The following is a 23979-nucleotide window of genomic DNA, read 5'->3' as shown; positions in this document are numbered from 1 at the left end:
TGAGAGACAGAGTGAGACTCCATCTCAAAAAAAAAAAAAAGAAATTCAATGAGGCCCTTAGAATTGAGTTCCAATCTGGATTCCTAACCAATGCCCCGTACAGACATCTGTTTAGCAGAGTTTTTCTTGTTTTCATATACATAATACAAGGGCAATAAGATTCTGTCACTGAAATGCTGCTGTGTCTTCACGGGGCTCACTCACATCCCAGGTGTGATAAGTGGTAAGGATTTGGCTGCATCAAACATCTTTTGGTGAAAAAATTGTCAAGAATTTTGCTTTCAAATAACAGTAAGGTTACAAGGAAACACAAGATGGTCTTCAATGGATACTGTTATCTGTCAAAAACCTTAATCATGTGGGGTGACAAAATTTAGTTATCTCAGTTTGTAAAACTTATCGATGCAAACTACCATCAGGAAACACAACTGCAAAAATTCTGACTGGCAACAGTTATCACAAACACCAATGTCCACAGTACGGTTCAACTCTGTATGTATCAGCCTGGCCTGGCATAGAAATAGCTCCAAATCTTCTTTTCCATCAGCTGTTTTCTGTGGAGGAAAAGAGCTACAAACTTAGAAAACCTAAAAACAACTACTTGACCATCACCAATAAAATGTTTGACGCGTCCAAATCCTTATCCACTTAGCACCACTGAGATCAAGGCTGAGTGAGGAAGTCTAGTCCAGACTTGAAGAAACTCAGATCTAGATCTGTCCCTGTCACTCAGTTGTATGGCTTTGAGAAGTCCATTTCATTTTTTCCCCCAATACCTCAACTGCTATAAAAAACACAGAAACTTGTACCAGTCACCAATGTAAGCAAGTCTTGATGCATCTTACAAAACAATACATGTTAGTAAATTTAAGTTAGTCTGCAAACACTCAGAGTGGAAAATAAGACTGTGGTCTTTGTATCTAGAACTGTACTACACAAAATATTTTCAAAATTCTACCTCTCTTCTTCTACTGTTCTTCAATACCACTACATTGTTGTCTATCCTTAAGTCACTGGTTTAACAACTAATAGTCAATCAATAGATTATCATACAGTCTAAAAATAACTTTCAATAAATTAGGAGAAAGTGACCATTAGTTTAGTTTAGGATAAGAACACCTAGATTCTAACCAGGGACCCAATTAGAGAACCACAAAAATAATCAATCTTAAAAATTCTCCTTAGCCTTCTTAAAACATTGATGTGTATAATACATTCTCTATCAAAACATCCAAAAGACACATAATTCTCCTGCGTCCTGAGTTCAAGCGATTCTCCTGCCTCGGCCTCCTGAGTAGCTGGGACTACAGGTGTGTCACCATGCCTCGCTAATTTTAATATTTTTAGTAGAGACAGGGTTTCGCCATGTTGGCCAGGCTCGTCTCAAACTCCTGACCTCTCAGGTGATCTGCCTGCCTCAGTCTCCTAAAGTGCTGGGGTTGCAGCCGTGAGTCACTGCGCCTGGTCTGAAACTATTACTTTTAATAGCAACAGATCTTAGACATTAGAGCTTCAAGCAGAACACAAAAACCCTTCAATGATCAATTTCAGTACAAAGGATACTGAACAGAGCCATTTCTCTTGCTCCTTAAAAAATAATTTCGTTTCAGTTTGCCAAAATAGTTTTGAATTCAATGAATTAAAAGGGCTCCATTTTGAAGATGTCAGTTTCTTTATACTTACTAAAGTGTATCTGGAGGGCCAATAATAAGGACTTCCCATCGGTAGAGATCATTGTCATCTATTAAACCTGCAGAAAAGCCTTCCACTGGATTTTTGTTGAGTTCTGTGGAAAAAGAAAAGTTTATTTAATACATTTAAGCACACAATTTTCATCCAAATTACAGAACTTGAACATACATATTCAAGTAAACCATTAAATGCATACACCTTGCCAGGCAAAATGCTGCTTGATGGCCAAAGCATTTTCATGTCTATACTGTTAGGAAGCCCTGGGTAAAGCAAACTAACCAGAAGATCAGCTTCTACTGGTGTCCAGCCAGTCTCTTGTCATTCTAGGCGGCCCTACAGTGGTCTTCTAAGAAACCTTGTTAAAATGCAGATATCCAGGCCCATCCCCCAGAGATTCTCATTAAGAGGGAGTCCCCAAAATCAAATCAAGTTGGCAATCCTTATGCTGCTGTCTTTAGGGCATACTTTCAGAAACTTCAACAGAGTATCTAATCATACCTTTTCATTGGAATGTACTGAGTTTAATAACTTTCATTTATACTACCACTTGTATACCTATCTGACATGTCCCTGTAGTCTTGGGGGCCTGCTTCTACAGTTGGTGCTCCTGTGTGCCCATTCATCTTTGAGCACAAGGAGAGCAGAGGCCCCATATGTCTTGCCTGTACATGTTGACCCTCTGAGAGTCACAGCTCCTAGGACACAGGAGCAGCTTAAGAGTAACAGCTGGAGTATACAGGAATGGCTGGAGCATCGTGAGGTTGTTCTCTTCTAAAGAGAGTGCTATGGCATGGAGAAAGGTTGACAGAGTGGGAAACAAGAGAGGCGAGGAACTAGCGAGGTGGGGGCACACAGGCCAAGACATGGACCTTAAGGAGCAGGTGAGGAGGGGTACAGAGCCCGAAAGGTTTCCAGAGACACCAGGATTAATAAAGTACTGGCCTACCGATGGTGAGCAGATCATGTGAGGAACGTTTAAGCAGCTTTAATGAGGTATAACTGACATTCAGTGACTGCACATACTTAAATTACACAATTTGGCTGGGTGTGGTGGCTCACACCTGTAATTTCAGCACTTTGGGAGGCCAAAGCAGGTGGATCACTTCAGGTCAGGAGTTCAAGACCAGCCTGGCCAACATGTTGAAACCCTGTCTCTACTGAAAATACAAAAATTAGCTGGGCATGGTGCCGTGCACCTCTTGCCTCAGCCTCCCAGTTACTCAGGAGGCTGAGGCAAGAGAATTGCTTGAACCTGGGAGGCAAAAGTTGCAGTGAGCCGAGATCACACCACTGCACTCTAGCCTAGGTGACAAAGCAAGACTCCATCTCCCCGCCCACTGAAAAAAAAAATTTAGTAAGTACTGACATATGTATACACCACAGGAACCAACACAATAACAATCACAACAGTGAATTCAAATATCAGTCACCCACAAGGTTATCAAATGTTTTACCTGTCAGGGGAACTGAGTACTCATTGGCTCAAATTGGAAAGTGGGGACAAAGAACACACAAGAGAGTGGTTTGAAAAGGACTTGCTGGGAATCTCAACAGGTAATTCTCATGTACTACCTGCCATCATCCTCAAGCAGCTTTGTCTAATGATGAAAGTCAGTATAATACAACTCACAGTGCTACAAAGGATTGAACCAATGTGTAGGTCACTAAGGAGGTACTAAATTTTTTTTTTAAAGACAGGGTTTCACCATGTTGGTCAGGCTGGTCTCGAACTCCTAACCTCAGGTGATCTGCCTGTCTCAGCCTCCCAAAGTGCTGGGATTACAGACGTTGAGCCACTGCACTCAGCCTATTTTTTTTTCTGAGGAGATATTAATTTTTTGGGCAATCAGAGATGGTATTATTTCAACAACATGCCAGCAAAACATGAGAAAGCCAATAGTGAAAATTTATGTTTAGGCCAGACATGGTGCCTCACACCTGTAATCTCAACACTTTCAGGAGGCAGAGGTCAGGAGTTCAAGACCAGCCTGGCCAATGTGGTGAAACCCTGTCTTTACTAAAAATACAAAAATTGGCCAGGCATGGGGGTGCACACCTGTAATCCCAGCTACTCAGGAAGCTGAGGCAGGAGAATCACTTGAACCCAGAGGCAGACGATGCAGTGAGCCGAGACCACGTCACTGTACTCCAGCCTGGGTGATACTGTGAGACTCCATCTCAAAAACAAAAATAAAAAATTTATGTTTAAACATGAAATGCTTCTTTTCTTGAAATTTGAGGGGAGATTTTTATAAGCCTAGTATTTTTGGGTAACAGGCAAACTAGATCTTTATAAATAGCTGAAATCAGTGCTGTATTACAAAACACAATAAAGGTATTTTTACTTTAAAGTGGCTAATCTAACATACTTTTTAAGATGCTGAAAGTACAAACACATTAACGTGGGAATAGCATTATCGTTATTTCGTTTATGCACGCATATGTGTACTGAGCGCCAACTATGCTGCAGACATTCTCATAAAAAACAGGAAATCCCACTTTACTGTCAACTGAGCGATGGACTGGAACACACACAAATGCACTGTGAGCAGTTATTTTCTACCTGAGTTATCTCATTTCCAACCTTTTTCTAGATAAACACACTACATTACTCGGACCACTTTCTACAACACTGTACATAGGAGTTTTGTGGAAGATTCTATAATATACCCAGAAATTACCTAGTTGCATTTTCCACCGGAAGTCCAGGGTTTATAAACATAGGTAAGCTCTGAAATTAGTATATATGGTCAAAATTATCCTTGAAAAATTCATTACATTTTCCATAAAGTATATCATTGCTTCTTATTCTTGTCAAAATCCCCAAGTTCTTAAAATCTTTTGCCCATTCCCTCCATGCACTTCTTCCACCAGCATGATTGTGTCCTTTGCTTGTTCCATGTAAGTAATACAAAAGCCATGATGAAGAATGTCCAACACCTCACTTTTGTCACAGCTTCTGCCCCCAGCATGAAACTTCCTAGGTCTACATGCATGAATATTTAACAGGCTTAATCCACCTAAAGTGAGAGAACCTTACCATACCTTCATGAATGCTTCCTTCAAGGTCCATATCTATACTAGCCCGCTCCCATGAAGTCTTCCCTAAATAATTTATCAAATAATCTTTTGACTTCTGCTAAATTCCTACTGATTGTACTTTCAGTCTGTCTGTATCTTCTGACATGTGACTAACAGCAGCTCCTGATTCCCAGAGAAGTAAACAGGCAATTACAATGTGCTCCAACAACAGGACAAGAATTTGGGGGCACACAAAATAGAAGGGCACATAACTTAGCCATGAAGAGTAAGAAAGGCCTTCTAAAAAGGAAAAAAATAAAGGATCTGGGTGAGGGAATGCAAGGTTTAGAATCTAAACTTCTAGATAGAGGAGCACATACAAAAACTTGAAGTAGGGCAATCAGTGTATGACTGGAATGGCAGGGGGCAGGGGAGCAGCTGAAACTAAACAGAATGTCAAAAGCTGGACAGCAAAGGGCCTTTGTAAGCCCTGCATGCTTGGACTTTATCCAGAGGGCAATGATAAGCCTTTGAAGGGTGGTTCTGTTTTTTTTCTTTTAAACAATGGGGTGACCTCATGAGATTTACATTTGCAAAAACCAATCTTGCAGTATGTAGAAGATTATATACATAAGGCACGATGAGGACAAACAAAAAGCAAATGATTAAAGTAATCCTGAAGAGCGTACATCAAGTATACAGCAGTAGAAACAATGAAGAAAAAGGGTATTTAGAAGATAGAATCAATCAACCTAACTTAGTGATGTTACAGTAGTGGGGCTGAAAGTAGTAAGTCAAAAATGACATATGAGCTGGGCATAGTGGCTCACTCCCAACACTTTGGGAGGCTGCGGTAGGCAGATCATTTGAGCCAGGAGGTTGATACCAGGCTGGACAACATGGCAAAATCTTGTCTCTACCAAAAAATAAATAAATAAATAAATAAATAAATAAACAAATACAAAAACTAGCCAGGCATGATGGCATACACCTGAAGTCCTAGCTACTCGAGAGACTGAGGTGGGAAAATGGCCTGAGCCTAGGAGGCGGAGGTTGCAGTGACCTGAGATGACAACGGGGCATCCAGCCTGGGCAACAGAGCCAGATCCTGTCTCAGTTTAAAAAATAAGTATTTTTTTTAAAAAAGGAAAATGATATATAAAACAGTTAAGCAGAGTTACCATATGGCCCAGCAATTCTATTACTGAGTATATACCTAACATCTGTCCACACAGAAAGTTGTACATGAATGTTTGTGGCAGCATTAGCTGTAATAATCAAAAGGTGGAAACTCAAAATGTCCATCAACAAATGAATAAACTGCAGTATATACATACAGTGAAATATTATTCTGCCATAAAAAGAAATGAAGTACCAATATATGAAGCTCAATAACATCAGGCTAAGTTAAAGAAGCCAGACACATAAGGTCACACATCATGTGACTTATTTTATATGATATATCCAGAATAGGCAAATCCAGACAGACAGAAAGCAGATTGGATAATGAGGGGAGGGAGAAATGGGGCATCATTACTTAATGGATATGGGAGGGCGGCGATGTAATGATGTGATGAAAAAATTTTAAAACCAGTGTGAGCAAGAAAATAATAATAAATTTTAAAAAATAAAAAATTCCAATGCAAGACATCCAAAGAGGGGGGAAAAAAACAGTGTGAGCTGGTGGTTGGTTGCACAACATTGTAAATACACTAAATACCACTGAGTGGTGCACTTTAACACGGTTACCTATAATGTGAATCACCCCCTCCTTTTTTTTTTAATGACACCAAATTTCTGCGCAAGAGTAGAAATCTGCTTCATTCACTGAAACGAGAAACATAGGAGGAGGTACTGGTTTGGTGGGAGAGGGGAAGAAATGGTGCTAGGTTTAGTATTAAATGCCTTTTGTTAGGGGCAAAAATACATTGTTTTAAAAAGAAATCTAGCCGGGAGCAGTGGCTCATGCCTGTAATCCCAGCACTGTGGGAGGCTGAGGCAGGTGATCATCTGAGGTCAGGAGTTCGAGACCAGCCTGACCAACATGGTGAAACTCCATCTCTACTAAAAATACAAAAATCATCCAGGCGTAGTGGTGGGTACCTGTAATCCCAGCTACTCGGGAGGATAAGGCAGGAGAATTGCTTGAACCCGGGAGGCAGAGGTTGCAGTGAGCCAAGATAGTGCCACTGTACTCCAGCCCGGGCAACAGAGTGAGATTCCGAGAAAAAAAAGAAGAGGAAAAGAAAAGAAGAAAAAAGAGATGGAAAAAGAGATGGAAGGAAGGAAGGAAGGAAAAAAGGAAGGAAGGAAGGATAAGAAAAGAATAAAAGAGAAAAGAAAAGAAAAATCTGAGCTGTCAACAGAGACTTCAGGGTTGTCAGAATATAGTTGATAACTGTAGTCATAAGATGATGCATCACGCAAGGGTAAGCATTAGTATAAGCTGTAGGGGACGTAACTGAATGAATTCTAGAAAGTATTAACAACTGAGAAACAGAAAAGAGGAGGCTGCACAAGGTAAACTGAGAAAGGCAAGCCAGCGAAATAAGAAGCCAAGAAAACATTTTATTAAAGAAGCTAAAGGAGCTGCATTTAAAGGAGAAACTATCCAACGATGATAAAAAACATACAGCTCAGGGAAGAAGGGGTCTGTATTCAGTCCACTCAATTCAGTTTAAAAAAAAAACAGGCCACTGTTGCCAACGTCATAAGCAGTGTCAGCATAATGGCGACGTGGAATCCATGCAGGCAACGCTGAGTTGACAAAGAGAAGATAAAGTGGAAAAACCCAAATGGAAATTTTTTCTCAAAGTTTGACTTGAGATGGAAAAGTATAGTAGTCACAGGTAAATGAAATTCAAGAAAGTTTTATTTTAATGGAAAAGGCTGAAAGATGTTAAAACATCCTATCTGTGTTTAAAATTGATATGGATACTTCACACTATATTCAAATCTAGATGCATTACGGATATCAACAAAGAGATATAAAGCCTAACTACGAGAAAATATAGAATTATGTTTTTTCACATCATTTTGAGTAGAGGTGGTCCTATGCAGGACAACTCAACAGTCAAATAATGCTACACATAATACTTTAAGTGCAGCACAGCAATATAGTCTAAATACAAATGACTGGGAAAGAATATGTGCAACATAATAGGGAGAAGTCTAAAATCCCTAATACAAATAGAGCTTCTATAAATCACAATGGAAACTAAAACCAAAAAGTGACCATGCTTGACCTTCTACTTATATTCCTTAGGAGTTTTGAGCGTGCCAAAAACGAAGACACGTCTTTTCTAATAGGATACAATTAAGAGCTGGAAAGGGCTAGAAAGACCTCTCTTTCTCAGCAAAGTCATGAATGCTAAAACACAAAAGTTAACAGTTCTAAAGGAGGCAAAACTAGGCAACAGTAGTACAAATCAGGATAATAGTATCATTCTTTTTTTCTTTTCGGAACGGATTTCTGGGGTACTGGTTGAGGCATGCTGCCTGTAGTATGTATGTACTTTCCTGCCAATGTTATACTTCAATTTTCAAAACTCGGTAACTCCTGGAGTGTCTGGTGACTGTTAAATGAGAGTTATGCTCATGCTATGAATCTGGAAATCACCGTGGGCCAGAGTGGTCTACAAGCCATGAATAAAAAGGAACCCCAAGGACAAGGAAATGTCCTTGGGAGTAATGGTTTGGTAAGTGTTAACTAATAGAAAATAATGCATGAGCAGACTTGCTAAGATAGAGTCGTTATGAAGAATAAGGATAAAAAAGAACAGAAAGAGCATATGAAAAGTAAAATCCTGCATTCTGAATCTGAAATGGAAGAATATAAAATGACATTGCTTTCAAATATATACTTCTGAGATATATCCACTGAAAAGGAATAGAAAAAATGAACAGCCCAGTAGTGCCCAGAATGTGGTCTCTAAATAGGAATTTATCACTAAAAGGGACCAGGGCTCTTCAGAGAAATGGCTGACTCCAGGTCTAGAGCAAGAAATGTTTTAGGTTCATCTCATACATACCAGACAAAAAGGAAGCTATCAAGTTATATCATGATACTGTGAAAAAGGCTCAAGAGCCAGCTTGAAGATGCCTCCACTGGTCAAACAGGGGACAATTTGAGTGTCAATAAAGTTAGTAACAACACACGAATGAAATACGCAAGTTTAAATCTATGAGTTTATAACTGTGATATCAAAAACAAAAACTCATTTATCACCAATCCAGGATGCTAGCAAACCATCTTGTTACTCTGAAAATCAATTTTAAAAAGCCAAAGAATCAATATTTAGTGTAATCCTTTTATCACAAATCGTACTGCCAAGTATTCAAGAGTAGTATTTGATCAAGTGAGGTTTCTCTCTATAAAAATACTCCAGCTAAAAAATGAAAAATAAGTGAAACATTGCCATTTTATCATTTAATCCAGGCATTTTAAAAGACAATCAGGATTACACATCTCCTGAAAAATGAACAAACCACCAGATATGAAGTAATCTCACCTCACATATCTGAACCTGTTCAAGCCCCTAGGTACAATAACTAATTCACAAAAAATAGAAACAGAAACACGTTCAAGGACATCCCTGGGACACAATTAGCAAGATCTGCTCTGCAGGATATTCTAAAGAACAAGACCTGGAATCTTCAGCAAATATACTGCAAGGAGAAAAAAAGAGAAATTAATTCAAACATTTTTTAAAATTTATGATAATTAAGACACAAATAAAAATTTGTAGAGTAACAAGACATTTGACAATATCCAGAAATTGTTAATTTTTTTAAGTTTGGCAATGGTATTGTGCTGGGGATTTTCCTACCATTTTTTAGAAATACATACTGATACCTTAGAAATGTAAGTCCTCAGAAAGTGTTTAAGAAACTGCTTATGTCTGATATCAACTGAGTCAATAACAAAATATATTCTTTCAAAGGAAAAAAAAACAGATACATACTGAAATATTTACAGAGAAATGATCACGTTTAGGATGTACTTCACAATCATTAGGGAGAGGGATAAGATACTGATCATGACCTAGTAACTTCAGGGGCTGGGGGAGTACATGGAGGTTCATTATGCATATCTGTCTACTTTGGTATTATTATGCATTTAAAATTTTCCTCAAAAGAATAGTATTTTCAGTATTGTCGATCATTACAAAAAAATAAACATTCACTGCACTCAGCAAAATACAAATTCTCAGAATAACATTCCAAGACCCAACTATATGTCATTTTGTACTAGACTACTAAAGATAATAAACTTCTTTTAACTGTAAGTGTACTTTGCCGAGACCAATTGTTGAGTAAGTCTAACTTCTACAAAGGCAAATACAAAACTGGGGTTTACAGCCTAGTAACTAACGATTTTCCTTTGTGTCTGGATGAGTGTGGTCTCCTGCTTCTGGGAATGTGAGTTCCTGTCAAGTCTATACAACACAGTCGGCTGCAAGGTGCACGTCTGTAAAGTGACTATGTTTGCAGCAGCTTCACTCTGAACTTTTCAGACCATAGATAGACAGACCCTTTTACCCAAATAGCACATAATTACTCCTAACTATTGAGACAATTTGTCAAAATAATTTTGACCTTATTGTCAGAGGAATAAACTGCCATCTTACCTTAAAACATAAAAATGCAGCCGGGTGCAGTGGCTCACACCTGTAACCTCTAGCATTTTGGGAGGCTGAGGCAGGTGGATCACCTGACATCAGGAGTTTGAACCAGCTTGGCCAACACGGCGAAACTCCATCTCTACTAAAAATACAAAAATTAGCCAGGTGTGGTGGAGCACGCCTGTAATCCCAGCTACTCAGAAGGCTGAGGCAGGAGAAGAGCTTGAACCCGGGAGGTGGAGGCTGCAGTGAGCCGAGACTGCACCATGGCACTCCAGCCTGGGCGACAAGAGCAAGACGCTGTCTCAGTAAATAAATAAAAATGTCACAAACCAAGTCACCAAAAGCAATTGCAAAAACATTCCTGTCCTTCAACCTTCCATTAATTAATATTGAAAAAAAGTCAAGTATAGCAATCAGAAAGGTTTATTTCCTCTTTAGATTTTAAGATGCATCAATTTAATAATCTTTACAAATTTCTGGTAAAGTTTAAAAATTTGCTTAAAATTAGAATTTTTTATTTATACCACCACACGGGCTACAGGCTAGCTGACTTCCTAATCAAAAACATTTTTGGCCAGGCACAGTGGCTCATACCTGTAATCTCAGTGCTTTGGGAGGCCAAGGTGGGAGAATCGCTTAAGGCCAGGAGTTCAAGACCAGCCTAGGCAACAGCAACATAGAGAGACCTTGTTATCTACCAAAAATTTAAAGATTAGTTGGGTGTGGTGACACACGTCTGCCGTCCTAGCTACTGTGGAGGCTGAGGCAGGAAGACTGTTTGGGCCCAGGAGTTTGAGGCTGCAATAAGCTTAGAAGGTGCCATTGCACTCCAGCTTGGAGCAAGACCCTGTCTCTTAAATTTAAAAAAAAAAAATTACAGGCCAGGCTCGGTGGCCTCTAATCCCAACACTTTAGGAGGCTGAGGTAGGAGGATCACTTGAGCCCAGAAATTTGAGACCAGGCTTGGCAATACAACAATACCCTCTCCAGGCGTAGTGGCTCACGCTTGCAATCCCAGCACTCTGGGAGGCGGAGGCAGGGGGATAACCTAAGGTGGGAGTTCAAGACCAGCCTGGCCAACATGGTGAAACCCTGTCTCTATTAAAATTACAAAAATTAGCCAGGCATGGTAGTGGGCACTTCTAATCCCAGCTATTCGGGAGTCTGAGGCAGGAGAATTGCTTGAACCTGGGAGAAGGAGGTTACAAGGAGCTGAGATCACATCACTGTACCACAGCCTAAGCGACAAAAGCAAGACTCTGTCTCCAAAAAAAAAAAATTAGCCCGACATGATGGCATGTGCCTTTAGTCCCAGTTACTCGGGAGGTTGACGTGGGAGGACTGCTTGAGCCCAGGAGGCAGAGGCTGCAGTGAGCCAAAACCACACGAATGAATGCACTCCAGCCTGGGAAATACAGAGTGACACCCTGTCTCAAAAAACAGAACAAAACAAACAAAAAATATTCAACCCAATTTCTTTTACTGTGCTTCAAAAACAAGGAAAATGAAACAGACAAGTAAAACAGATCAGAGATGATCTCTTAAAAAGAGTTTGTTAATATGCTTCCCAAAGGGATTTGCTTGGCAGAATTCTAGACCACATTCCTAAAGTAACACTTAATGACATTCTGCTACCTGCAATGTCTCACCTTGCTTATCACACCCTCTTCAATCACATGCCTAAGGGTTCATCAATATTAAGTCCTAAGTATGTTGTTGCTTGTGCTTCAGTTACATACAGCAGCGTAAGCAAACATCTCTGCCAAGATTTGTTGCAGCCAGAACACCTAGTAGCACAGAAGTTAGGCCCTAACACTGGTTTGTAGTGTCACATAAACAGCTTACTTTGATCCTGCCTATTTTATACAAATAAATTTGATAAAGATTTCTGGGGACTTCTGAATATCACTTCACAATGGAAAATTTGGACACAGCGGATGATACTATGTCAGTCTTACTAACCTGGCAAACTTAAACAGATCATTTCTACTTTTTGAGTCTCATTTTCCTTATCATTAAAGGATGGTAAAACCCAGAGTTATGCTGCAACACAGAGAAGATGCTGTATATGCAAAAGTCTGACCCATCTTAAGGCACAATCAATGTTAGTTGTCCATTTTCTTCCTTTAAAATTGCTCATTAATTAGGCTATAGGATATAAAAAGAATACTGTCTATGTTCTTCACAATGTTGAGAATAAGCCCATACCGGAAATATTTCTTTTGAAAAATACTACCCAGCTTCAAATATCACACCCAACTATGTTTCCAGCAGGACTGCCAAACAAGGCCCCCTGTACCCCAAGGCCACAGGAGGAAGTGGTCTTTCAGAGTTGGGAGGCTGTGCTATAGAGGCCTGAGAGCTGCCAACAGCCACAATTCAAATCTCAAGAAGAATGAAGCCAAAGGAAAGAATCATCAACAGTAAGCATCAAGAAGAGGCCCAAACTGATTCTGGTTTCTTACACCTGGTACCACACCTGCCCTTGTATAAACTTAGTTAAAAGTCAGTTTTCCTTTTTGTCTAAACTTACTTTAGTTGAATTCCTGTCACTTCCAACTAACAATGCCACCTTCTTCATTTGTAAAGCCCTAATTTTTGGCCGGGCGCGGTGGCTCAAGTCTGTAATCCCAGCACTTCGGGAGGCCGAGGCGGGTGGATCACGAGGTCAAGAGATCGAGACCATCCTGGTCAACATGGTGAAACCCCGTCTCTACTAATACAAAAAATTAGCTGGGCACGGTGGCGCGTGCCTGTAATCCCAGCTACTCAGGAGGCTGAGGCAGGAGAATTGCCTGAACCCAGGAGGCGGAGGTTGCGGTGAGCCGAGATCGCGCCATTGCACTCCAGACCCCAGCCTGGGTATCAAGAGCGAAACTCCGTCTCAAAAAAAAAAAAAAAAAAAAAAAAAAAGCCCTAATTTTTAAGTTTACACCCCAGTTCATCTCTAATCAGTTTCCTCTTGAATATACAGGGGTTCTCAACTGTCCTTTGACCTTCTCCAGCCTGGACAACCCAGGGAGACACCACCTCTACAAAAAGTACAAAAATTAGCCGGACATGGTGGCAAGCACCTATGGTGCCAGCTACTCAGAAGGCTGAGGTGGGCCGATCACTTGAGCCCAGGAGGTTGAGGCTGCAGTGAGCTGTAAGCACACTGCTGCCCTCCAGGCTAGGCACCTATCTCAAAGAGAGAGAGAGAGAGGAAGAGGGGGAGAAGGGGAGAAGGGGAGAGGGGGAGAAGCGGGGGAGGGGAGAGACTGAAACAGGAAGTCAAAATAGGATGGCAATACACATTTACAAGTATTCTTCTTGAAACAAATGCTGGGAAATGAATCAAAATAAAGAATTCTGTAATAGAAAAACCAGGTGAAAGGGACCAGTGTAGTTACCAACCCCATGTAAATATATAAATAAAACTAAACCACCATGAATGCTATAAACGTTTAGATAAATATATTTAATAGTATATGCTGCCATTGCCAAGTGGCACACACCTGTGTGTGTTGTGTGCTTTTCTTGTTGCTGTTGATCCTATTTTTACATTATCATGATTTATATATAAATTTATATTATCAGGATTTTACATTATTATTTTCTGTATTATCATAATTTTACATTATCAGGATTTATATGTTAAAAACAACAACAACAAATTACTAAATATATACATATTTATGGTTAGAAGAAGGGAAGGGAGGGAAGGAAGGGAAGGAAGGGAATGGAGGGAACGAAAGAGAGAGAGGTACTAAGGAATACATACATGTGTTTATTCCCTCATCCTGGACATCAATAAGTCAGTGGGTTCTACCAGTTAAAACAATTCTTTAAATGTGGGAAGAAAAAAAAAAAGGTCAGTGGGTTCTATCGAGAGTCTCAAAACTATTTAGAGGTTTTTGTAAATTTTCTTCTCTCAACTTTAGGACTCTTTTAGAAATTAATCTCTTCTTGCGATAAACATCTATCTATAGGTCAATAATTTGTTCAATATTACCTTAGCTGGGTTGTCATTCACATGCAACTTGCAACTTAATTAAAGTATATAAATGGCATACTTATTACAACTCCAGATTTCAACCAGCATCCATGCATTGAAAAGTATATGCAAGGATGTCCAACATCAGTAAGTATCTGTAGGTGGTGGCTGTTATTACTAAGTAGAATAATTTCAAGTTTTTTTTATATTTTGAATTTTCAAATTATGAAAAAAGGCCATTTATCCTAAAGTAACAAAGGGAAATAAAATATAAGGCATTAGACACTCTACCTTCTTGCTCTCCAAAGACAACCACTGCTAACAATTTGCTGTGTATTCTTTCAGATTTTGGCTACACCACCATATAACTATACAGAAATGGAATCACCCTTTTATAACTTACGGCCACTTAGCATAGCCTGAACATTAGCATAGCCTGAACATCATTTCCACCAACACACCTCTTTTTTTTTCCCTCAAAGATAAATAATGCTGCCTAGGAATGAGCTGAGAGGAGTGGGAAAAAAGAAAAAAAAAAAAAGAAATTATGAGTATTTAAAAGTCTCTTTAAAAATAAGTAAAAAAGAAAAATAATGCTGCCACTGCCAGGCAGTGTCAACCTGTAGCCCCAACTGTTCTAGGGGATGAAGTGGGAGGAGCTCTTGAGCCCAGGAGAGTTTGAGGCTGCAGTGAGCCAAGATCGAGCCACTGCACCCCAGCCTGAGCAACAGAGCAAGACCCCATCTTTAAAATAAATAAATAAATAAATAAATAAAAGTAAGGCCAGGCATGCTGGCTCACACCTGTAAACCCAGCACTTTGGGAGGCTGAGGCAACTGGATTACAAAGTCAGAAGTTCAAGACCAGCCTGGCCAGCACGGTGAAACCCAATCTCTACTAAAAATGCAAAAATTAGCCAGGCGTGGTGGTGCCTGCCTATAATCCCAGCTACTCAGGAGGCTGAGGCAGGAGAATCGCTTAAACCGGGGAGGCAGAAGTTGCAGTGAGCCAAGATCGCACCATTGCACTCCTGCCTGGGCAACAAGAGTGAGACTCTGTCAAAAAAAAAAAAAAAAAAAAGAGTATTACCATATTACCATAAAACATCTTTGCCCACTCCTTGTACATCTGTGGAAGTATATCTAGAATATAAACTATAGATTGAATTGCAAATCAAAGGAAGGTGCATTATCAACGCACAAGATGTTTACTTAAATGTATTATCCCAGAAACACTGTAGGCAACTATTTCCCTACAGTCTTGCTCAAACTGGGTATTTTTACCACTGGCTAACACTGGGCATCCTTTTGCCATTGGCAATTTATTTTTGGTGCATTTATATATTTGTATTCCCTCACCCCTTTTTTCACATTGAGTGATTCTCTTTTTTCTTACTATTTGGATGGGCATTTTAAGCACTGTGGCCTTTTTTCTTTTTTTCTGCTGCCCAGGTGGGAGTGCAGTGGTGTGTTCATGGCTCACTGCAACCTCCGCCTCCTGGGCTCAAACAGTCCTCCCACCTCAGCCTCCTGAGTAGCTGGGACCATAAGCACAAACCACCATGTCTGGATTTTTTTGTATTTTTGGTAGAAACAAGGTCTTCCTATGCCGCCAGGCTGGTCTTCAACTCCTGAGCTCGCCCCACCCATCTTGCCCCCTCCACCCAAACCAAAGTGCTGGGATTACAGGTGAGCCCAGCCAATCTGCACAATGTTTCTTGCTGTTACAGTCTCAGGGATAAATGCAGTATTTACATTTGGACCCCTAATTTTCCTCAGCTATTAATGCACCATTCAAATGTGTGTCTATAAAGTTTATTATAATTAAAGCAAAAGTTTGAAATTTGAAAAAAAATTAGCAACATAATCTTTCTTTTCTATATTTTGATTGGACTAAGTAGGATATGAAACTCAAAAGCCAAACAAGTTAGTATGACAGCTTTGTCTACATTTTGAAATGCAACAATCTGAATGACAGGAAAAAATACTTCTAACATATGACCAAGTATTAAACTATTACACACATTAATATGGTGTTGATTCCTCAATCCTCTAAGTAGTCTCCACCGCCCTCCTGACAGAAGGAGGAAAGGATACTCCAAGCAACCACCCATGCCAGGTCCAACCCAAGATTTCTTCCAAAGGGGAACAACAGGTGTGATTATGTCAAAGTAGCTGTGATATACAGACATTAATTCACTCTCCGGTGTACCTTCCCATCATGCCTGGAACCCCTACTCAAACCTTCCCCTGAGACTGCATTAAAGACTACGTTTCTCTAATTCAAATAACTATTTATGTGTATGTGCTTCATCTCCTTATAATCACATTAGCAAAGAGAGCCCTGCTGCATGATCAGAAATGGTGTACATGAAATATAACTTCTAGGCCGGGCGTGGTGGCTCACACCTGTAATCCCAGCACTTTGGGAGGCTGAGGCAGGTGGATCACGAGGTCAAGAGATCAAGACCATCCTGGTCAACATAGTGAAACCCCGTCTCTACTAAAAATACAAAAAATTAGCTGGGCACGGTGGCGCGTGCCTGTAATCCCAGCTACTCGGGAGGCTGAGGCAGGAGAATTGCCTGAACCCAGGAGGCGGAGGTTGCAGTGAGCCGAGATCGCGCCATTGCACTCCAGTCTGGGTAACAAGAGTGAAACTCTGTCTCAAAAAAAGAAAGAAAGAAAGAAATATAACTTCTACTGAAAGGCATCTTGTACATTATCTTCTCCACATTAAGTAAAAATGGCTTCTAAGAAAATGAGATGTCCTGGAAAAATACAGGTGAGCCTAAGTAAGAAGCCTAAGAAAGCACATACATTGAAAGAAAAACATTGGAAGTAATATGTTCATTAAGGTAAGGGAACCAAAAGCTAAGCACTTAACTATAAGCATATCCCCTATATCATACCTAAGACTGTTTCTATGCAAGAGAAATAAAAATGAAGGTAATGTTGATGACTTGGGCATAGCATGGTGTTTTTCTAACAACTAGAGTAATGCTGTGTGCAACAAATTTATAACCACAAGCAGCATGGAGCCACTGAGCACTGTGTGGAAACAGTAATATGCATTTATTATCTCTAAAGTTATGAAGGTGAAAGTAGAGAAAAAGGAGAATTTGGTGAGCAGCTGAGTTGCAAAGCAAGCCCTGAATTGTTTCAGAGGTTTAAGAACACCACATGAATGCATAAATTAAGTATCATTGGTAAATAAATTAGTTTCTGCTTATACCGAGGCTACAACAAACTTTCCCTCAATGAATTGCAGAAAACTATTAATAAAGATAGAAACAGTGGAAAGCAAATTTATAATTGACAAAAAACAGATCTTTTCTTAAGAAATGCCATCTTGGGCTTTTGTAAGACAAGAAAACATGTCAGGTTAACACTGCTTTTATATTAAAAAAAAATGAGAGAGATGTTTGCTAATATACTCTAAGAAACCAATAATACTTAAAAGCAACCTGTAAAAAAGACGTAAGGTCTCATCACAACCTATGAGATTAAATATCAGTTATTGATGAAGTTTCTGACACAGGATGATGATAAAGACAAAACTCCTTTAATGAAGGATTTTAGGGAAGAACCTAAGAATGCACATGAATTCATCAAAATGAAAATGAATTAATCGTATAAGAAATTAGGCTGGAGTGCAGTGGCACAATCACGGTTCACTAAAGCCTTGACCTCCCAGGCTGAAGCAATCCTCCTACCTCAGCCTCCTGAGTAGCTAGGCCTATAGGTGCATGTCACCATGCCCAATTAATTTTTGTATTTTTTGTAGAGGCAGGGTTTCACCATGTTGCCTGGTCTTAAACTGGGCTCAAGCAATCTGCCCGCCTTGGCCTCCCAAAGTGCTGGGTTACAGGTGTGAGGCACTGCACCTGGCCAGTAACTAGTATTTTTAATGTTTTATGTAATGGAAGACAGGGGTGGAAATTTGTTACACAGATATATTTAGAGTATTTCAGTTGCAACCCTTAATGTAATAATCCAGGCAAAGAATCATCAATAGACTTATTTATTTATTTATTTATTTATTTATTTATTTATTTATTTATTTATTTAGAGACAGAGTCTTGCTCTGTAGCCAGGCACCAGGCTGTAGTGCAGTGGAGCGATCTTGGCTCACTGCAACCTCCACCTCCTGGGTTCAAGCAATTTTCCTGCCTCAGCCTCCTGGGTAGCCAGGTGCACGCCACCATGCCCAGCTAATTTTTTTGTATTTGTAGTAGAGACAGGGTTTCACCATGTTGGCCAGGATGGTCTCGATCTCTTGACCTCGTGATCCGCCCACCTCAGCCTCCCAAAGTGCTGGGATTACAGGCTTGAGCCACCGCGCCCGGCCGCCATCAATAGATGTTAAAACCAGTAAGTGAAAAGGTCACTGGGGAACAGAGTATGCTGCCCAAGCAACAGCCCACAGATTACTCACCAATACAAGAGATAATGCATCTCGACAACAGAGAAATCTGCCAGTCACCAACTAATTGTTCAAACTTAGAATCACTAATAGCAGGACAACCCAAGAATGTGTAGCTTATTTGATGCAAAATGGTGTACGCAAGCTTCATCTATGACATACTCTCGTGCCTTCCCCAAAATGTTTACACTAAATCAAACCAAGCTTCTTAGACCTGCACTTTCTAATATAATAGCCACTAGTAGGATGTGGCCACTGAGCACCTAAAAAGTGGTGGCTAGTCGGACCGGTCGCGATGGCTCATGCCTGCAGTCCCAGCACTTTGGGAGGCCGATGTCAGGCGTTCAACACTAGCCTGACCAACATGATGAAACCCCATCTCTACTAAAAATACAAAAATTAGTCAAGTGTGGCTGTGGGCACCTGTAATCCCAGCTACTGGGGAGGCTGAGGCAGGAGAATCGCTTGAACCCAGGAGACAGAGGTTAACAGTGAGTCCAGATCATGCCACATGCCACTGCACTCCAGCCTGGGTGACAGAGCAAAACTCTGTCTCCCCCACCAAAAAAAAAAAAAAAAAAAAAAAGGTGGCTAGTCAGTCTGAGTTGAGATGTGCTACAAATGTAAAATATAAACAATATTTTTAAGACTTTGTGAGGAAAAAAAAATTTCTGTTCATTGCATCTTGAAATTATACTTTAGGTATATTAAGTTAAATAAATTATTAAAACTAATTTTACCTATCTTTTTGCATTTCTAAATGTGGCTACAATTTTTAAATCATGTATTAGGCTCTCATTTGTGGTTCCCGTGTTTTTATTAGATAGTACTGCTCCAGTTTACAGGAAATATGTATAGGGGATGTGGAAATAAGTTAAATGATTTGTTTATTTATAAATTGAGATGGGGGTCTCACTACATATTGTCCAGACTGGTCTCAAACTCCTGGGTCCAACTAATCCTCCCAACTCAGACTCCCAAAATGCTGGGATTACAGGCATGAGCCACCATATCCAGCCAGTTAAATGATTTCTTGAGAAAATAATTAGAAAAATCCATAATGATGAGTAGGATACTCTACTTAACAACTAGTCTGAAATCTCCAAAAATCCAATCTCAAGAGGATTCTTAGGGCCATCAAAGTATTCTGTATGATACTACAATGGTAGATATATGTCAAATATTTCTCTAAACCCACAGAATGTACAATACCAAAAGTGAACCCTGATAAAAACTGAATTGTGGGTGACGGTGTATCAATGTAGTTCGGGGGAGGTGTCCATATGTGGGGGTGTACTTGTAATTTGGGAAATCTCTGTACTTTCTGCTCCATTGTGCTATGAACCTAAAACTGCTCTAAAAAAAATTAAGTATTAACAAAAAGGCAAAGAATTGTTGGGTCAGGGAGGGATGCAATGCATAAACCTTGAGCAGATCCAGGATCAGAAAAATACAGCTGTTACACATTCTGGAACAACTGGGAAACGTTCAATAACTGTAATTAATGTCAAAATGATCCTATGATTATGGATGAGAATACTCTTATTCTTAGGAACAGCACACTAAAGAACTGAGAAGTGAGATATCACGCCTGCCACTTACTCACTTTCAAATGGTTCAACCAAACTGGGGCAAAGAGAAGAGGAATGAAGTCTTTTATTTAGTTTGGGATTTTTAGTAGGCTAGAACAGCCTTGTTTTTCCCCACTTAAAATAATCAGGCCAGAGGCTGGGCATGGTAGCTCACGCCTGTAATCCCAGCTTTAGGAGGCTGAGACAGGTGGATCACTTGAGATTAGGAGTTCGAGACCAGCCTGGCCTGGCAAAATCCCGTCTCTACTAAAAATACAAAAATAAGCCAGGCATGGTGGCATGTGCCTATAATGCCAGCTGCTTGGGAGGCTGAGGCAGGAGAATCGTCAAAACCTGAGAGGTGGAGGTTGCAGTGAGCCAAGATCATGCCACTGCTCCCAGCCTGGCCAACAAAAGCAAGACCTCATCTCCGAAAATTAGAGCTAAAAATAAAAAATAACCAGGCCAGATGAAGGCCTGACGCTTGTAATACCAGCACTAGGCAGGGAAATCATTTGAGGTCAGGAGTTCAAGACCAGCCTGGCCCACATGGTGAAACCCCATCTCTACTAAAAATATAAAAATTGGCCAGGAGCAGTGGCTCACACCTGTAATCCGGCACTTTGGGAGGCCAAGGCACGTGTATCACCAGAGGTCGGGAGTTCAAGATCATCCTGACCAACTGGAAAAACCCTGTCTCTATTAAAAATACAAAATTAGCTGGGTGTGATGATACATGCCTGTAATCCCAGCTATGCAGGAGACTAAGGCAGGACAATCACTTGAACCCAGGAGGTGGAGGCTGCAGTGAGCCAAGATCTCGCCATTGCGCTCCAGCCTGGGCAACAAGAGCAAAATTTGGTCTCAAAAATAAATAAATAAAAATAAAAAAACAAAAATTAGGCCAGACGTGGTGGATCACGCCTGTAATCCCAGCACTTTGGGAGGCTGAGACGGGTGGATCACTTGAGATCAGGAGTTTGAGACCAGCCTGGCCAACATGGCGAAACCCCATCTCTACCAAATACACAAAATTAGCTGGATGTGACAGCACATGCCTGTGGTCCCAGCTCCTCAGGAGGCTGAAGTGGGAAGACCACTTGAGCCTAGGAGGTGGAGGTTGCAGGGAGCTCAGATCACACCACTGCACTCCAGTCTGGGTGACAGCAAGACCCTGCCTCAAAATAAATAAATAATAAATGAAATAAAAAATAATAATTACAGTAATCCCAGCACTTTGGGAGGCTGAGGTAGAAGGATTGCTTGAGCTCAGGAGTTTGATACCAGCCTGGGCAATATAGCAAGATACCTTTTTTAAATAAAAATAAAAAGTAAAAATAATAATTACACAGGTTATCCTATCCACAGAACACATGACAGTATTCAGGAACTGATTAGATTCCAAAATTGAGGAATGCCTGTGTAATTCATCTATATGTCTAAAGTACAGCAAAGTTTTTCAAACTGTAGGCAACAGTCTGCAGTGCATTGCGACATCAATTCAGTGTGTCTCAACCAAACAACTTTTCTTTTAAAAATGAAGTACCCAGAAAATATCAAACTTCATTACATGTTAGTAAGGATAAGTACTGTGTCATGAAACTTGAGCATAAACAGGATGAGAATTAGGGGGAGGGTGCCATGATGTGTTAGATATTCAGGTAAAATATCTGAAGATTATCAGTAAAAACTACTATTTGACACTGACAATCATCCACATATTAAGGTTGTTGATTTTTTTTCAAGCCGATTACAAAGTGGTATTATGACATCAGAGAAAGACCAGTAAGGAGAGAGAGAGAAATCTAGAAAGTAACACAACCAAATCTTTATCATTGTTGTTTTTCATTACTGGGGACTATAGAGTTTTTTTTCCTACATACTCTTTCAGTGTTTTCTGAAAAAATGGGGGGAATGGCATGCTAATAAGCATGTAATAGTCTCCTAATCAGAACATAAAGCTGTGTCCGCAGCAAGAGTTCAAACAGCACAGAGTTTATTTTCACCCCATACATTCTTTCCCTTCTCAACTTCCCCATTTTCTGAATCAATCATCAAGATGAGATTTGTCATCTTCCACCATTCCTTTCATCTACTGCCAGTCCATTCAACATAAAGATCCGTGTAGTCACCTCTCTCTCGACATTTCCTCCTTCCACAATATCTCTAGTGTCCATCTACTTTAGCATTGCTACTTTCAACCCACCATTCTAGGTTTAATCTTAAAAAAAAAATAAGACTATACCACATTACATATTACAGTACATGTTAGGCACTGGGGATATGTATGGCAATGAAAAAAATAGTCTCTGCTCTCAAGTATCTTTCATTTTGGTGAGGGAAGATAGACAAACATATATCAAGTGATGGCACCTCCTAAGAAGAAAAGCAAAGCAGCTAAAAGAAGGAAGGATGGTGACGTGGGTGGCAGGTTACGAAAGCTTCACGTGGAAATGCATGTGGACACTGACGGATTCCAAGAGTCCCCACAATCTACCATAAACCACTTCTAGAGTAAGACAGGGAAAAGCAATGATGCAACTCATCAACCAAACATTATTTCAGCAACACTTTTATCACGTCATTTTCTCTGCTCCTAGAGAAAAACTTCCTAGATGGTGGCGATGGCGACACAACAAAGTATATGTACTTAATGTCACAGAACTGTCCACTTCAAAATGGTTAAAATCCTAAGTTTTATGTTATGTGTATTTTGCCACAATTTGAGAAAGAGAAAAAAGCCTTTCTGAGCCTCTCTATTCTCCCATGGTATATAACCAAATTCCTCAGACAGATGCTCTCTCCAAAATCTAGCTACACCTCAATCCTTCTCATCCTCTTCTCTCAATTACTGACACTCTGAACATATGCTGGGCTTAGGAATTCCACTCAACCCCACTTCCTTTCAGACTCTCCTCCCTCAGTCCCGGATGACTCCTCTTTGATTCCGGCTTTTCTTCTCTATCTCTGAAGACCACTTCTCAGGGTTTTCATGCCTCACCTTCCTCCTCCTGCCCTCCAAACACAGCCTTACAAGAAGATGCTGCCATTTGCTCTCTGCTATTTATTCAACACCTTCCTCTAGGCACTCAGACACAATTAAGGCTTCCAATTCTACCCTTCTATAGGGGATGACTTCCAAAGTTACCTCTCCTGAGCTTCAGAGACCATTTCCCAAGAAAGGGTATCTTACCAGGACCTCAACCTAAATTCATCCTCCCTCCTAAACCTGTTCTTCCACTTGACTTTATTTCAGTTATTTCCTTTCAGTCACCCAACCCTGAAACCTGGCAATCATTACTACTGCTTCCTCTTCCTCTTTCTTACATCTAACTAGCCTGTTGATGCCCCCACTTTCAGGGTCTTCCCCACAAGCCAACCTACAAATTGCCAGTTTTGATCATTAACATAGCACTCTTTACATAGTACTCCATAATCTGGCTTCAAAATCAACCTTTCCCTCTTTATCTCTTACTATTATGCCTCCTCTCTACCTCTGAACACACAGAGTGGCGCTCACACCAGCAACCACCGAGCTACTCCTACACAGGACAAGGCATATCCCATCACTTTTACTCATGCCAACCTCCAATCCTAAAACACTTAATGCATACTTTAACCTACTCCTGACCTTTGGTTGTTGAAAGTCTACCAAGTCTTAAGAGTC

The 23979-nt window shown here is 40.3% G+C and overlaps 1 protein-coding gene across 1 annotated transcript in view; it reads right to left on the bottom strand.

The window, feature by feature from the left end:
- The window catches only part of UBE2G1 (ubiquitin conjugating enzyme E2 G1), a 139256-nt gene that overhangs the window by 36248 nt on the left and 79029 nt on the right, over positions 1-23979 (bottom strand). Inside the window, exon 4 of the mRNA XM_064377997.1 lies at positions 1684-1786. Coding sequence (XP_064234067.1) covers positions 1684-1786 — 103 coding nt within the window. The remainder of the gene's footprint in view (positions 1-1683; positions 1787-23979) is intronic.

This window comes from Aotus nancymaae, unplaced genomic scaffold, assembly GCF_030222135.1.
Source record: "Aotus nancymaae isolate 86718 unplaced genomic scaffold, 86718_ANA_hifiasm-v0.15.2.pri h1tg000018l, whole genome shotgun sequence".
Lineage (NCBI taxonomy): Eukaryota > Metazoa > Chordata > Mammalia > Primates > Aotidae > Aotus > Aotus nancymaae.
This window is presented reverse-complemented; position numbering and strand designations above follow the sequence as displayed.